The 17524-nt window shown below is 43.8% G+C and overlaps 1 protein-coding gene across 2 annotated transcripts in view; it reads right to left on the reverse strand.

The window, feature by feature from the left end:
• FBLN1 (fibulin 1) overlaps positions 1–17524 on the reverse strand; it is a 71408-nt gene that overhangs the window by 37082 nt on the left and 16802 nt on the right. The window contains exons 3-10 of one of the 2 annotated variants that reach the window (XM_060254022.1): positions 15363–15495; positions 10633–10804; positions 7447–7500; positions 5664–5765; positions 3902–4039; positions 1395–1532; positions 1032–1175; positions 224–352 (exon numbers count right to left, since the gene is read on the reverse strand). In XM_060254022.1, the coding sequence (XP_060110005.1) occupies positions 224–352; positions 1032–1175; positions 1395–1532; positions 3902–4039; positions 5664–5765; positions 7447–7500; positions 10633–10804; positions 15363–15495 (1010 nt within the window). The remainder of the gene's footprint in view (positions 1–223; positions 353–1031; positions 1176–1394; positions 1533–3901; positions 4040–5663; positions 5766–7446; positions 7501–10632; positions 10805–15362; positions 15496–17524) is intronic. The other variant, XM_060254023.1, reaches the window with a different exon arrangement.

Genomic DNA, 17524 nt, shown 5'->3' on the forward strand with positions numbered 1-17524 from the left:
AACCGGCATATAAGACGACCCCCCCACTTGGGGGCATGTTTTTCAGCGCAAAAAAGTCGTCTTATACGCCGGCAAATACGGTACTTATTTCAGTGGTGAAACTGAGCCATAGAAGAATCAATGTGCTATTAAACTGTTTGTTCGGGACATGTACCCTTATTGTAAAAGCAAAATGCAGTTGTATCCTAGGGATGGGAAAGTGAGCTAAAGAAGAGTCACTTACCAGTGCAAGATCTACTGATTCCATCAAAGTAGTAGCCCAGTCGGCATTCACAGCGATAGCTGCCGGGGGAATTGATACAAACGTGACCTTCTCCACATGGCTGATTAGGTGCCGAACACTCGTCCACATCTTGGAAAAGAAAAGGGTTAGAAAGATAATTTCAGAACATGAGAAGTAAGCAAAACTAGCTGTCAGTTATTCTGTGCAAGAATGCAACATGAGCTTCAAATCTAGAGACTGTCAACTCTGGCTTTTTGCCACATTGCAGAGAATATATTATTCACAGAAGTTCACAGGGAATATATTATTCATTTAAAACTCCCATATCTTACCTCTACAAAAAAGGGGCTCATGAAAATTGAATAAAAACAATATATTTTAAAATAAGACTACACAAAAGACAGCTTATGAAATGCAAATATAAAAATACCAACAGGCAACTTTGTCAGGAAAGCCAAGTCAAACTGCAAACATTATGCACATCTATCAAGCACTTTCCCCTCTCTAGATAATAACTGTGCACATCTGGTATTAGGAAAATGTCTAGGCTGGAGGGAGTGATTTGCAGGCAGGTGTAACATAGCAATCTCCTATTTTAGCAATCAAAGCCCAGATTCATTATCATTTCCTCCACTCTTCACCTCACCTTTCCCAAAGCACTGAATTGTACACTTCAACCTTAGGCCCTGTAAGTTCTCCTCAGAGAAAAATGTAGATAAATGTTTTAAATCATCAAGGTACTCATAAGAAAATCCCCTTTCTCCACATAGCTGATAGTGTGCTATATTGCAGATCTAGGGCTACTGACCGACACATCTTGTACCCTCTTCATTCAGGTGATAGCCCCGGCCACAATTTGGCACAGTCCTCTGGCAAGCAAAAGAGCCATCTGTGTTGATGCATGTCTGGCCCGGTGGACAAGGTACATTCTCACTCAAGCATTCGTTAACATCTGCAAGAGTACAACAAGTTCAACTTAAAACTCTTTACTGTTAGCAAATTATTTAAAGAGAGAAGAAAGACAATCCTCAAATCCTAACTGAAAACGTTTCCTGAAAAAGGCAAAGCATAGGATACAGTGAAAGAATCTTCCAAGAGGCAAATGTAGTGAGTGGGAAATGCGGACAGATCCATGTCCATGGGAACTAGCTAGGAGTACAGCTGGCCTTACCAATACAGTTGCCTAATGCATCTTGTATAAAGCCGTTCTTGCATTGTTGCTTGGGTCGGCAACGGAAGGATCCTGGAGTATTCTGACAGATAAAATCGGGGAGGCAGTTATGAGTACCAGTCTCACACTCGTCAATATCTAGTACGTCACAAAAGAAAGAATCTGTTAGCAGAAGTGCACAGTGCACATATCATGATTCAGACACAAGAAGCAATTAAAGAGATCAGACCAAACTCACTTACATTCTAAGTCTATATTTACACTACAAGTTTTGGGAAGGACGAGATGGTTTCTTCACAAACACATGGTCCCAACCCACATCAGCTAACAAGGAACAGGGAGCAATATATGCATATGGTATGTATGGCCAACATGCATTTGTAATACATAAACTCCATTCCTGCCCAAAGAACACACTTAGAAAGTTCCATTAAATAAAGAACTCTCTGAAGAAGTGAGAACTGCAGAACTGCAGAACTATCTGAAGAGGTGAGCTGTGCTCATCCTATCACAAATTTTGTTAGTTTTTAAGGTGCTACTGGACTTTAACTCTTTTCTACCCGTACAATAAAGGTAGCCTATTTCCATATTCTACTACATAAATTTGATGACCACTGATAAATTCAATAATTTGTACTGCGCAGATAAATGTGTATAAGTGTACTACTTCCTTTACCCAGGCAATAAAGAGAAGCAAACCAGGATTATAGACATCTTAAAGCAGAGCATAAGGCACGACCCAGCCGAAATTAAACACTTAAGCACCATTAATGTCCGTTCAACACATGTTGTTAGATCCAAGCTGCCGTATTGCTCCTATGGTCCCTTCTTATCCTGTAAAAGTAGATTCTCAGGGTCAGGGGGCCCACATGGTTTAATAGCCACATGGTGAGGAAGTTTGCTGTTGAGAGAGGAACTCAGCCGAGACCTGCATTTCCTTTGGCAGCAGTTAAGATCCAACCCATGGTTTATTTCTTCACTGGAATGTTTAACTTTGGCAAGATGACAGAACAGTGATTTATTCTGGGGCACCAAAGCAAGTTCACTGTTGAGATTGAATCTGAACCTAAGTTTTCCTATTTCACAACTGGTCCTTCATATTAGCTCCTAGCGGATCTCACACACTGCAATCCTAAACAGAGTTAAACCCTTCCAAGCCCACTGATTTGAACTGACTTAGAAGGGCATAACTCTGCTCCAGATGGTGCTGTAAGTCATTTGACTGAAGTTTGAATGAAAAACTCTCCGTAAAATTTTGGCCACAGCAATATCAAGTTATGTACTTTACATGTGTGTGTTTTGGGATACGGCAACAGTTGTCAGAAAGAACTAAGAATCACATTAACACTTGTTACAATGGGCAGAACTTTTTTTTTTTTTAAGCAGGAATGTTTCTAGTCAGCATTGGAGGGGGCCCAAAACTACATTAGAATGGTATTTTGTAAAACAATCTCTGTATATATTTCAGTTCAAGTAGACCTCAATTTTTAATAGCAGACAGGAGTTTGGGCACTGTGCCACCAAACCACTGCAGCCTTGGGCACCCGGCGTTCAGTGAGCTGATGGCTCCCCACCTGATGGATTCCCGACCCTGCAGCCCCCACCTCTGTGGCAAATGTCTGAAGAAAAGTGGCAAACAGAAGCAGCCCCCACCCACCTTTTCTCCTCTGCAGACTGTCTCCTCATACCACAACATGGTGCATCACCGCACAAGCTCTTCCTCAAGATCTAGTTTTGACCTTTGTGTGGGAAGTGTGTTAGCAGTACATTTACTACTGCAAACAGCGGTACACGTGCAAAAGTGTTCATATAAGCACACAATGGACAAGCCACTTCAAAGACTGTATGTAGGGAAGCAGCTAGTAAGTGACAAGCATAAATAACCAAGCACCACATTGCTGCAGCCAACGAGGGTTCCCCAGTGCCTACCTGCTAGGAGGGCATTATATTAACCACTGCATTTATTTATTTATTTCCTCTATTTATATCTCACCCTTCCCATCAAAGCAAGCTCAAGTTGAGTTACAACAATATTAAAACCATCAGAATACAATTAAAAACAATAAAACAGGAGCAAATTACAGCTAAAAGCATTCACTTGACAAGCTGACTTGCTATGCTTTGCAAGAACTGGGCCTAACCCAGGGCAGGATCCACAGGAAGAGTTCACAGAAAGTGTTGGCTGCAGTGAGGAGAGGAAATCCAGTAAAATCTCCTCTTTCTTGCACTTCTGCAGTTGCACGCTTTCAATTTCCCCTCCCCCCCCACTCCCGTTGCTGCAACCCTTTCTCCTGCAATGCATTTTGCTTGCAAGGCTCTTTCAGTCCTCAGAAAGGGTTTTTAGCACAAAGAAGAGATGCTTGGGAAGAGGAAGGCAAGGCCAACTACTGCTCTGCACTCCTCTAGTGGACCCAATCAACAGTGAAAAAAGAATAACATCATTAGGCACAGAGGCGAACCTCTTTGTCGTTTCATGAAAAAAAAAGGGCTTACAGCCCAACACATACCTTTGCAAAGGTTTTCTTCCGTTAGCTCATAACCAGTTCCACAACTGGTCTCACGCTGACAACGAAAAGATCCTTGCGTATTGATACACCTTTGTCCAATGCCACAATTGTGGTCTCCAGTGATACACTCATTGATATCTAGAGAGAATTAAGGGGGAAGAGCGTGAAATTGCTCATTCACAATACTGGGTACATACCCTCATGTAATCTAACTTCAAAGGACTTGTAGGAATTCAGGCAAGTAAAGTTAAATTATTAAAGCAACAAAAGCTTATTTCTAAATAACAAAAAAGAAAGCCCAGGTGGTGGAAGCTGCATGTAACCAGGCCGTATCTCTGCACTGCCTTAAATCAGTAAATATCTAGAGTGTCAGCAGAGAACACAAGAGTCCTACAAGACTTGAATGTCAGCTGTTTGAGATCTGTAAGGCAGGCAAGCAAATAGATGGAGGGGAGGGGGAGAGAGATGGAAAGAAAGCAACTTTAAATTTAAATGCATTGTCCAAGTTGGTCAACAGCAGGGGGGGCCTTCAAGAGCCACATGTGGCTTCTGGGTCGCAGTTTGGCCACCCCTGCTCTAAATAATAAAAGATTAATTTTGGCAGTTTGTCCAGTGGCTGCTGAAGCAGGATTCATAGGTGGGAGACCAGCAGGGCCAAATCTAGGGTGGGGCAGTGGGGGGTGCTTGCCCCGGACGCCGATGGAGGGGGGGGGGCGACAAACTGGGTATGGAGTCCATTGTATTCTATGGGACCATAAGATAGAATGGCCCATAAGGGGGCACCATTTTTTAATTTTGCCCCCCCCCTCAGAAAACATGTAGATTCGGTCCCGGAGACCAGAACAGATTACTGAGGGAGCCCCTTTTTATTTTGGAATACATCTTCTTCTTAGCTTGCCTATACCACTCGAGACTGAAGAGGAGAGTTCAGGCAACCGATGGTGTGTTGCAGAGGACAATAACGGCAGAATCTAATCTGGAGAACTGGGTTTGATCCCCCACTCCTCCACATGAAGCCTGCTGGGTGGCCTCAGAACTCCCTCAGCCCCACATACCTCACTAGGTATCTGTTATGGGAAGAGGAAGGGAAAGCTGCGTTGACACTCCCTACAGTAGAAAAAAGCAGGACATTTAAAAAGATTATCTCTTCTAAAAAAACAAAAACCAATTCTGAATGCATGCAAAAAAGGGGAGTGGATCCCTGCACAAAGAAAACAAAACATCAAGGAGATATTTAGCTGACAGCTAGTGCTGAAACTGCAGAAATACACAAATAATTACACAAAAACACCAGTATTTATTTACAAGATATTGAACAACACCCCCCCCCCCCACAATTAAACAAAGACCTTATGCAACCTTGCATAAGTTCTTTGTTCAAATGCACTGTATGTTTTAAATCTAAGTTGAGGCTATATTATGGCCTTTAATTGTTTTTTAAAAATTATCTTGTAAATAAAATACTGATATTTTGTACAACTGATTTATATTTATATCTCATTAATTTTCTTTAACATTAGGCCCATTAATTTGGATTCATTTAAGCTTTCAGGTTCTTAATTCATCTTTTTGGGTTAAGTTCTCCCCCCTCTTTTTGTTCTTGTGGCAATACACACACACACACACAGAATAGGGCAAGCTCTTTCCCATAGCAGTTCCATTAAATGTCCTTCAGTCAAGTTGTTCTGCAAGCTTAACAACTATGATTCCTACAAACAGCCAGCACATAGTTAACAGTGAAAGAACAGCCACCATTCTTTACCTTCGCAAGTGAACCCATCCGGCTGGAGCTGGTAGCCCATAAAGCAGGAGCAGAGAACGCTGGACCCTGTATCCCTGCACTGCTGGGTGCAGGGGCCACCACCTACAAGACCAAGGATAGCAGAACAGAGTTAACTCTTTTCAAAAGCCAATTTTTAAAAAGCCCCAAGGCAAGCCTCAGCCATTTAAGCCTTGCCACTACTAATGTTGCTGTGGTTTCTGCTAGAGGACAACAAGCAATTTGTTTGGAATTAGTGATTCAAAACCAGGGCACAACAGTGCTGACAACAGGGCTGGATCTAGGGAGGGGCGGAGGGAGCACTTGCCCTGGGTGCCGCCGGGGGTGGTGTGGGGACGCCAAATTGGGTATGGAGTCCATTCTATTCTATGGGCCCACAAGACAGAATGGGCCCACAAGAGGCATCATTTCTTAATTTTGCCCCCCCCCCCCCCCATCAAAAAATATGTATATCTGGTCCTGGCTGACAAAACACATGAAGCTTGCAATACTCCCTTAAAATAAGTCAGGGAATCAGAACACTTCTCAAAAGAAAGCAAGGCCACTAACATTAGCCAATATTGCCGAGGTATGAAGATGGATGGCATCCGCTCTGTCTCTCTCTGTGTGCACCGTTTCACCAGGTGTGGGCTGTTGGACAGGGTGCACTCTCTTGTACTCTACTGGCTACTGAGATTTCAACAGACTTTGTTCATAAATGGTCAAACATACGTTGTAGCCATAAGGAAACTTGCTCTTAAAAAAGCACAAGAGGCTGAATTTTATGCGCATCCTTTAACTCAAGGGTGGGGAACTTCTGTCCTGAGGGCCGTAAGGTCACTTGGTGTGGCCCTCGGGGATTGCTGGGCCAAACTGAGGCATATGGCAGCCTTCCTGGGGCCTGGCTGGCCAGCAAGGATCATGGGGCCCAGCTGCACAGTGTGCAGCAGCCTCCCCAGAGCCAGGCAGGGATCACAGGGCCCAGATGTACTGTGTGGCAGCCTCCCTGGGGCCTGGTTGGCCGGCCAGAATTGCTACAGGGCCTGGAAAAGTTACTGTCACAGTTCACGTAAGTTTCCCCCTCGTTTCTTTATTTCCCTTTCTTTCCATTTCTTCCCCCCATTTCTTTGTTCTCCTTTATTTCCCTTCACTCCCATTTCTTAATTTATTGATTATCCCAGATGGTGTGACCTAATATCCTAATGAGTGTTTGACCTAACATCGTAATATTAGGGGATGTGGTCTAATATGCTACTGAGTTCCTGCTGGGCTTTTTCTACAAAAAAGCCCTGGACCTATGCATTTGCCTAGGGCGGCAGGCCATGTGTGTGTGTGCGCAACAGATTAGGCTCTCACCACATGACTTCAAATAGAAAAACAATTATTTGCAAATCGGGGAGGGACGGTGGCTCAGTGGTAGAGCATCTGCTTGGTAAGCAGAAGGTCCCAGGTTCAATCCCTGGCATCTCCAAAAAAGCGTCCAGGCAAAGAGGTGTGAAAAATCTCAGTTTGAGACTCTGGAGAGCCGCTGCCAGTCTGAGTAGACAATACTGACTTTGATGGACCAAGGGTCTGATTCAGTATAAGGCAGCTTCATATGTCCAATTTTGCTGGTCTGAATCATTCTCCCTTGGCAGAGCACTGTTTTTTAAGTTGAGAATTTTATATGGCCCGTGAATGATGTTATAAAAATCCATATGGCCCTTGGCAGAAAAAAGGTTCCCCACCCCTGCTTTAACTTAAGGCAAGCAAAGTGCTGCCACGATGAAATAGGAAATTAACTCACCTCTGCAACGGTCATGACGGTAGGGATCCTCGTGGTCAACCTCTACTGGCAATACTACATTGAAAAGGAAAAGAAGGTGCAATCTTGTAAAAATGAAATGCCTGCTTCTAATGCTGCTACCTCAAGTCCTTCACCTTTTTCTATGACTAGGGTGTCTTATGCAGTCAGAAGTACAGGCAGACTTCATGCTTAACCTCAAACTAGAACAGGGGTTCTCAATATGGTGCCTGTGGGCTCCATGGCACCAGCTGACACCTTTCCTGGTGCCAACCATGTATTTTTAAAAATGGGTAGCGCTTCTGCCTGGCAAGGTTTCTGATTGGCCACTGGACTTTTGATTGGCTGTGCAGATTTTTTTTTTTAAATGTTGCTTGGGCAGCAACTACAATCACAGCACAAGGATCTTCATTGTGTGACTGATGGCAGCTGCAGCAGCTGTTTTGTGGCTGGCTCTGCTTCCTGCAGCAACCATTTTGTGGCAGCCATTTTTTGGCTGTGCCCACCACACCATGTCAGAGTTCCTACCTACTTATCTCATACTGCTTGTAAGTGCTAAGCAGATTACTAAAATATAGACATGGTAGACCTTATCAGAATGGCTGTGAAAATCTATCACAGATACATAAAATTTTGCAACTAAAAGGGTGATAGGTCAGCTACTATCTTCTAATAAAAGAAATAATGTCTCCATAGGATCTATATTTTGGAGCAAAGAAAGAATTAAAAGATTTCTAGGCTCAGAAGAGTTGTTACATTCAAAGGTCACGTGATATAGGGTGTCTATACTACCTGTACCAGTCGCATACTCTATCAGAGTACGGTGTATTAAGACAGTGCCAGAATTCATATAGATCTGGATGAATGGGAAAAACTATGGAAACAGAATTTAAAACTAATAAGACCAACAGATCTTAAAGAAAATTTATATAAAATGGTATATAGATGGTATCTTACACCAGATAGACTGGCCAAAATTTATCCCACATACTCTAATAAATGTTGGAAGTGCCGTGAAGTTAAAGGGTCACTGTTTCATATATGGTGGCAATGCAAAGAAGCCAGAAAATATTGGACTCAAGTCAATATTTGGATTCAAAAAATCTTGCAAGTACAAATTAAGCATGTGCCAGAATTGTATCTTCTAAATATTTGTAGACAAAACCTTTCTATGACAAAACTGAAATTGTTACTGTATATAGTTACCATTGCTAGAATACTGTACGCCAAGTATTGGAAAAATGATAGAATCCCTAACAGAGACGAATTTATCAACAAGCTGTTGGATGTCGCTGAATCTGATTTAATGTCCACAAGACTAAGAGATGGTAATGTGCAAAAATGTCAGGAGGAATGGGACCCCATCTATAAATGGGTCAAAAGTAGAGGCTTCGACATGGAGTAGCTAGAACTTTTCTTTCCGCTTAAATCCTCTCCATCCCCCAGTGTGTAAGAGTGGGGTGTAGTGGTAGATGTTAGATACAGATGTGTTTTGAATGTATTGCGCATTTAAGCGCTTATATATATATTTAGCTCCCTTTGATTGTATTGCGCAGTAAGGTGATTGGAATGCATTTTGAGTGTATTTGTTTGGATTTGTGTTTGTTTGTTTTTTATTCCTTCTTCTCTTTTGTATGTCTATCTTTTCTTAATAAAAACTTCTTCATTTAATAAAAAAAAAAAAAGACAGTGCCAGAATTCCAAAGATGCCCACAGACTAAAAGGTTGAGGATCCCAGAACTAGAAGATCATGATCAGTTTATGCACAATAAAATGTGACTCCAAGGGAGCTGGCCTGATTCCGATGGGATCACTTGCACAACTCAAAAAAGGCCCCCTTCTGTGACTCTGCAATGCTCCACACACTCAGGGGATGATGAGCAAATGATGTTAGTAGGATAATAACTCAGCATTCAATGCCATCCAAAAATATTCCTCATAATGCAGACCCACTCTATACAAATATTAAACCAAGCAAGATAATTTCATTCCTGATCCATTAATACTCCCTCTCTGAAAAAAACACATTACTCCAGGACATCCATGAGAGGATCCGGCCAATGGTACTGGTCATGCACCCACAAGAGGTCAGACCCCTCCTTATTGCAATCACTTGTTGAAGAGATGTGAATGAAAGCGGCTTCTCAGGGCCCTGTGATTTTGGGGTTGCTTCTGCTTTCAAGACCTTCTGCTTTCTAGATATTTCTAGACATGGGAGTCGGTTTGCACCCCCAGACCTTCTTCCACCACTGGCACAAAACAGCATCTTTTCTTCAAGATAGGAAGAGTAAGAACTAACTTATCCTGTTCTACTCTTCCTTCCCAGTTCTATTCTTCCTCCCTTATGTCCCTCCCACTGTCCCCATATCTCAATTCCAATCCTTCCAATTCCCTTCCCACCCTTTGGTTGGCTGGCTTTAATATCCTGTGACTTTCCATTCCACTTCCCTGTCCCCTCCTTTCAATCTTTCTCCTTCTCTTATGCTCTTCTCTCCTTTGTATCCCCTCAGGAGGATACAAAGGATTCTCTCCTTTGTGTCCCACCGTCTCTCCTGGTGCTTAATTTAATTTAATTTAAGAACACTAGGCTTGTGCAAATCCATCTCCTTTCTTAATATGAAGAAGGCTTATTAGACCTTGCTGTGTCTGTGTATACAAAGGAGACAAGATCACTGCTGGAATCAATGTCTGAGACTTATATGCATAGAGATGCTTATACATGTCTTCTTTGGTGACATCTCATTATTCAGACTGAAAACTGGCAAACCACTCCTTTAGAGCATCTTAGATCAGATCCTGCTATACACCTGTTCTAGGAAGCCAGAATGCAAGAGACATTCCTGGCACCATCTTGGAAGTGCCTCCCCATGGTGATCACTGTAGGAAATAGCCAGTCAATATGTTGACACAGGAGGATGGAACTTCATGGACTTCTCATGCTATTGTCAGCAACATCTAGATGGAGGCTGACAGGGGAAATGGCTTGTGGCTGCCTCCCGCTCCAGGATGGCTCTCCTTGGAGAACCACATTGTGAGTCAAGACTATAGCCTTGTTGACTTTGGCAACATCAAACCAAGGTCAGTCCTGAAGCAACACAATACTCCGCATGACATGTAAATTGTGAGCCCTCCCATTACCCACCATTTTCAAAGTTTGTATTCCATTACCTCAGTTAGTTTCTTCTTGACAGACCTTACCTTTGTTGGGACTGTCAACACTCAATGGGTCAGTGCCTTCTTGCCCCTCAACACAGCAAGCTCTGAAGACCAGTCCACACTGGTATCCCATCTGCAGACTCTGCTCACAGCTGTTCCCTTGCTTTCGGGCCACCTTCCCCATAAAGCAGCAGTAACAGCATTTCTGCCAAAAATGCAATTTTCACAAGAGCTTTCAGATATCACGGTATTTGTTTTTGTCTTGCAACACAGAAGCTGGAAGGTTGGCTCTGCATAAACTCTAGCTGCCAAACTGGGAATCAAATCTCATGAACTTCCTTTCCCCAAGTGACTTCTCTCTGACAAAAAGTCAACTCTACTGCTGAATATTTGGGAAAGATGACAGTGGCAGAATTCATCATAGAAGCTAAAGCTCTCATTTAATCACCTCCCTCTAGGGTTCATCCCTTTAATCTGAAGCTCCCCAACCTGCTATTAATAGAATATTAATTCTTAGCAAAGTATACTATTTTTCATTTTTTATATGCATTTTCCACACCTATAACTGAACAGTGGGTTTGGTAGAAGACCTCTTAGACTAGCCCACTCAAGAAAGAGCCCTTCTTCTGTATGGTCTGGAACCTTCATACCTGTGAGACCACCCTTCCTGTTACAACCCCCTTCAGTCATCATCTCAGAGTCCTTTGCAGGTGCCTGGCCTCAGGATGGTTCATTAGCTGTTACCAAGGGAAGGGCTTTTTCAGTTGTGGCCCCTACGGTGTGGAATGCACATTTTGGTGACACCCGTGCCCTGCAGGACTTGCTTTGTTTCTTCAGGGAATGAAGGCCAAGTAGTTTAGGTTGGCCTTTGTTTTGGGCTGGTTTGACAGTGGTATGGTTTGGAATTATATCTACAGTATCTTAATACTTTATACGCATTATTTCATTTTATTGTTTTTTAACTAATCCATTATGATGTTGATTTAGTGTTGTGATTCACCACAAGACCCTCAGGGTGAGTGGCAGCTAAGAAAATGGAATAAATAAAGTAGTCATGTATTGCAGAAGGGATAAAGGTAAAGGTAGTCCCCTGTGCAAGCACCGGTCGCTTCCGACTCTGGGGTGCCGTCGCATCACGGCAGACTTTTTGCGGGATGGTTTGCCATGGCCTTCCCCAGTCAGATAAATTCAGTGCAGTTAACTGGAAGACAAGCCTGGCAACTTTTTGTTATTTGAGAAACTGGGATTAGGTCAAGAATGGCATCAACGAGGCAGAGCTGGATCTAGGGGGGAGCAAAGGGGGCGCTTGCCCCACGTGCCACCGGAGGGGGAGGCGCCAAATTGGTTATGGAGTTCATTTTATTCTATGGACCCATAAAGTAGAATGGGCCCATAAGGGGGCATCATTTTTTTATTTTGTCCCCCCCCCTCAAAAAACATGTAGATTCGATCTTGCAACAGCAGCAGCAGAAGAAGAAGATATTGGATTTATATCCCGCCCTCCACTCCGAAGAGTCTCAGAGCGGCTCACAATCTCCTTTACCTTCCTCCCCCACAACAGACACCCTGTGAGGTGGGTGGGGCTGGAGAGGGCTCTCACAGCAGCTGCCCTTTCAAGGACAACCTCTGCCAGAGCTATGGCTGACCCAAGGCCATGCTAGCAGGTGCAAGTGGAGGAGTGGGGAATCAAACCCGGTTCTCCCAGATAAGAGTCTGCACACTTAACCATTACACCAAGCAGCCTCAGCCTCCTCTTCCCTCACTGCATCGAGGGCCTGAGGCGTAATACGATGTCACCACAATGTAAACTTTCCCACCCATATTCCGCTTTCTTGGAAATGTGCAATGTGACACTATCTTGTGATGTGCTGAGTACCCCTAGACATTACAGGAGAGGAAGAGAAGGTCAACACTTGGGACTGCCTTTTTGGATGGCAGTCCCAGATCTGCTCTAATTACTAATTCCAGTCCCCAAAAGGGCAAGATGAACTTTCAAAATGTCAATACCTGGCAACAAAATTTAGATTAGATTGCTGCAATGATCGGTATGTGGGGCTGCCTTTGAAACATGTTCAAAAACTTAAATTGGTATATATAGAATGCTGCAGTCAGACTGTTGACTGGAGTGGGCTACAGGGACCATATCACTCCAGCTGGCAAATCTACACTGGCTCCCAGTTACTTTCCAGGCACATTCCCCTGCGCTGGTGATGACCTTTAAGGACCTATATGGCTCGGGGCAGGGATACCTGAAAACCATCTCCTCCCTTATGAACCTTATGAATTGCTGAGCAGACAGGTTAAAATGGATAAAAGGAAGTACTTCTTCACCCAAAGGGTGATTAACATGTGGAATTCACTGCCACAGGAGGTGGCGGCGGCCACAAGCATAGCCACCTTCAAGAGGGGTTTAGATAAAAATATGGAGCAGAGGTTCATCAGTGGCTATTAGCCACAGTATGTGCGTGTGTGTGTGTATATATAAATAAAAAAATTTGGCCACTGTGTGACACAGAGTGTTAGATTGGATGGGCCATTGGCCTGATCTAACATGGCTTCTCTTATGTTCTTAACCTACCTGACTACTACAATCATCTTTACAGCCCTCTTTCCGCTCTGTTTGCCTGGGCTTTTAAACACATTTGGGTTTTAGCTGTTTTTAGAATGCTTGTATTTAACTGTTAGCCAACTTTGTAGCCCTAATGGGCAGAAAGGCAGGGTACACATTTTGTAAACGAATTAATTAAAATAATGCCAACTGCCATGTATCAGCTTGACCTGGGGAGCCCAATTATCACCAGCGCTTGGAAGCTAAGCAGAGTCATTCTTGGGTAGTACTTGGGCAGGAGACCACCATGGAGTCCAGCACTGCTGTGCAGAAGCAGGCAATGGCAAACCACCTCTGCTCATATAATATAATAGTAATATTTAATTTATATCCCACCCTCCCCGCCGAAGCAGGCTCAGGGCGGCTCACAACATAAAACTTCAACAATTAAAACAATGCATATTATAAATCAAACATACATATTATACATCATAAACATACATGTATATATCATACATTAAAGCCATCTAAGTTAATTTGGTGTTAAAATCTTAATGTGTGCATCTTATAGTTTTTCCGTGGCAATGGTATTCCTTCTACAGTAACTTCATCTTAAGTAAAGGCCAGTTGAAAAAGAGCGGTCTTGCAGACCCTGCGGAACTGGTCAAGGCTCTGCAGGGCCAACACCTCCTCTGATAATTGGTTCCACCAGTGGAACCATCTAAGTTAATTTGGTGTTAAAATCTTAATGTGTGCATCGTATAGTTTTTCCATGGCGATGGTATTCCTTCTACAGTAACTTCATCTTAAGTAAAGGCCAGTTGAAAAAGAGCGGTCTTGCAGACCCTGCGAAACTGGTCAAGGCTTTGCAGGGCCAACACCTCCTCTGGTAATTGGTTCCACCAGTGGGGGGCTACAATCAAGAAGGCCCTTTCTCTGGTGACATTCAGTTTGGCCTCCCTCGGCCCGGGGATTCCCAATAGATTTTGAGAACCAGATTGCAGTACCCTCTGGGGAATACATGGGGAGAGACGGTCCCTAAAGTAGGCAGGTCCTCGGCCATATAGGGCTTTAAAGGTGATAACCGGCACCCTGTAACGAATCTGGTACACTATTGGCAGCCAGTGCAGTTCCCGCAGCCCCAGCTTTATGTGCTCCCATCTAAGGAGTCCCAATAACAGCCTGGACGCTGTGTTCTGCACTAGCTGCAGTTTTCGGGTTCGGCACAGGGGCAGCCCCATGTAGAAGGCATTACAGTAGTCCAACCTCAAGGTGACCATTGCGTGGATCACTGTTGCCAGGTTGCCGCACTCCAGGAAGGGAACCAACTGCCTCGCCCGCCTCAGATGAAAAAAAGTGGATTTAGCACTGGCTGCTATCTGGGCCTCCATTGACAGGCTCCAGTAGCACCCCCAAGCTCTTGACCTTGCGCGCCGTTTTCAATGGCGCACCGTCAAATGCTGGTAGGGGGATTTCCCTGCCCAGACTGCCACGACTCAGGCAAAGGACCTCTGTCTTTGCTGGATTCAACTTCAATCTACTCAGCCTGAGCCATCCTGCCACAGCTTGCAATGCCTGGTCCAGATTTTTTGGGACACAGTCAGGCCAGCCGTCCAACAGTAGATAGATATCTTGCCTTGAAAGCCTTACAGGGTTGCTAAAAATCAGCTTTGAGTTGATGGCATAAAAAAAAAAAATTCCAGAAGCAAACATCCCATTCACAGTATGTTTTAAGCCTGGCCACATGAGGGCTCTCATTGACTGAAGTGAATACTTCAGACAAGCAAACAGGGGAGAACTGGAGAATATGAGAGAATGTACGAAATGCAGACAAGCGGTCCATGTGGGGCACTGGACAAGCCCTGAGGCCTCACTGCTGCCTCTGCTCTGTTGGAAAGACAGCTTATAAATATGATAATAACATAAAATGTTAATAAATGTGTAGAATCCGAGAGTGTAGAACAGATTCATCACCTCCCTGCCACGACGTATTGCAAGGGAAAATCGGTAGCAAAGTGCCAGTCATTTGCCACCACAGGTCTTGTCACTAAAAGCTGACCAATAATCCTTCAAAGGCAACCCAGGGTTCCAGAACACAGTCTAGAAACCACAACAGGAGGCTAAAGGAAGACAGGGCATGGTGGTGGGCCTGTGGAGAACAATTCTTCATTCAAGAAGAGGAACTTATCAAACAGCACCACCTCCCAAGTCTCACCTTCACGATTTTGTCTTCATAGGTAGAATTACCTTCGTGTGACTCGCAGCCTTCTGGCTTGCTGGCAAGAGCGATTCCAGAGGTACAATGCCGCTCCTCCACATGACTGAGACAGCACTGCTCCTGTGCGATGCTAAAACAAGAGAATCCCAGGCTCAGCATGCAATATAGCTCTGCTGTTCTCACAGTCATGTCTGCCCTAAGGCCAAATTCAGTTCCTTTTATCCAGCCCACCTGATATCTCTGGTAGATAAGCAAGGAATATGACTGAGAATATCCTGTCTATGTGGCAGCAGGCCAGACAGTGAAATCCATATCTATCTTTATCAATATATATATATATATATATATATATATATATATATATATATATATATGGCCGTAGCATAAGAGAGACGTAGGGTCAATAAAGCAAACAGAAATGCTTTTAGAAGGCTTTGTGTGTGGTTCTGCCTGAGCAAAAAGAGGAACCAGCCAGCAGCTGGTCAAGCAGCTAGATAAACAGTGAAATTGGTAACATCTTAAGCAAACCGCAAGCTATATTCCTGTGTAAAAGAGACTTCCTCATTTTGCAAAGGAGAAAAACTAAGGTGTGCCTATGCTATCATATTATGCAGAATGAAAGAGTAACTGAATGGTATAGCTAGGAAAAGTAGTAATTAGGTTTGGAGTTTCTAGACGTAAGAAAGTTATAAGAAATAAAGATTGCTTTTATCAATGTAAGTAGCTGTAGAGCTGTGAAGAAAAAGCAGAACAGGAGTCAGAAGCAGCCAGGGTGACAAACAAGGGAGCCGAAGTGTAACCGCAAACAGGTCAGGTGCAGCCATGTGTACTTTTCTGTTTATGGTTATGTGCCGGGAACTTAAGACACCAACTGAAATGTATTAAGGTGGGCATATGGGGTGAGAAAGGGTATAAAAGGCGGTGGGCAACTGCAATCTGGGCTCAGACTCTCGCTGATGCCCGTGTACAAGGGCCCACGTGCACGTTAAATAAAGAAAAGCTGTTTTTCCTGATTTCGTCTCCGTTGCCTCTGTGATTGATCCAACTGAAATTGGTAATGTATAAATGGGGTTTTCCCCGCTACATCTACACATTTTGGCTTTCCCAAAGTAACACGTTTAACGCTGTGCATCAGAGAAATGGGGGCACAGCTCTTCAAGGGCTAAACTAATTTTGTCTCGAACACAGACCTGAATTTTTGCCTTTAATGAAAACAAACCCTCCCTCTCCGCACACATAAAAGTAAGAGGCCTGCACAAAACTAGAAATTTTGCAGTAACACAGGTATGGGATGAGATACTACTTTCCCCCTGCAAAACGGGGAAAGTAGTATTTTCTTTTGTTTGTCCTGAACCTACTATCCATCAGCTTCATTGATGAATAAAAGCTACTGAGGAAGAATCAGCATAGATTCTGTAAGGGAAGATCTTGTCTCACGAACTTCCTAGAGCAGAGGTGTCGAACTAATTTGTTATGAAGGCCAGATCTGACATAAAGATCACTTTGACGGGCCGAACCATGTGTGCCATAAAATGTAGCATGAGGGTACCAGAGTTATAAAGGTGATTCCAAATGCTGGATGGCAATAGCGGATGAGTGACAATAGCAGGTTTGATTAGATTTGGTGTGATATGCGGGGAGGTGGTAACACTAGTATTTATAAGTTGGTGGGGGAGATCTGTTTGAGAAAAGTTTTGCAGGGGTCCAAAATTAGGGTTGCCAACCTCCAGATGATCTGGGGATGAAAGCTATAGCAAGCCTTCGCGAAGGAAGGAAAAGGAAAGGTCCCCTGGGCAAGCACCAGTCGTTTCCGACTCTGGGGTGACGTTGCTTTCACAACGTTTTCATGGCAGACTTTTTATGGGGTGGTTTGCCATTGCCTTCCTCAGTCGTTTACACTTTTCCCCCAGCAAGCTGGGTACTCATTTTACCGACCTCGGAAAGATGGAAGGCTGAGTCAACCTGAGTCGGCTACCTGAAACCAGCTTCCGCTGGGATCAAACTCAGGTCGTGAGCAGAGCTTAGGACTGTAGTACTGCAGCTTTAACACTGCACCACGGGGCTCTCTGCCTTCATGAAAGCCAGCCTCAAATAAACAAAAGATTCAAATATCTATGAAAAATATGAAAAAGTTCCATTTTCCACGATTCTCTGTTTGG

This window comes from Heteronotia binoei, chromosome 14, assembly GCF_032191835.1.
Source record: "Heteronotia binoei isolate CCM8104 ecotype False Entrance Well chromosome 14, APGP_CSIRO_Hbin_v1, whole genome shotgun sequence".
Classification (NCBI taxonomy): domain Eukaryota; kingdom Metazoa; phylum Chordata; class Lepidosauria; order Squamata; family Gekkonidae; genus Heteronotia; species Heteronotia binoei.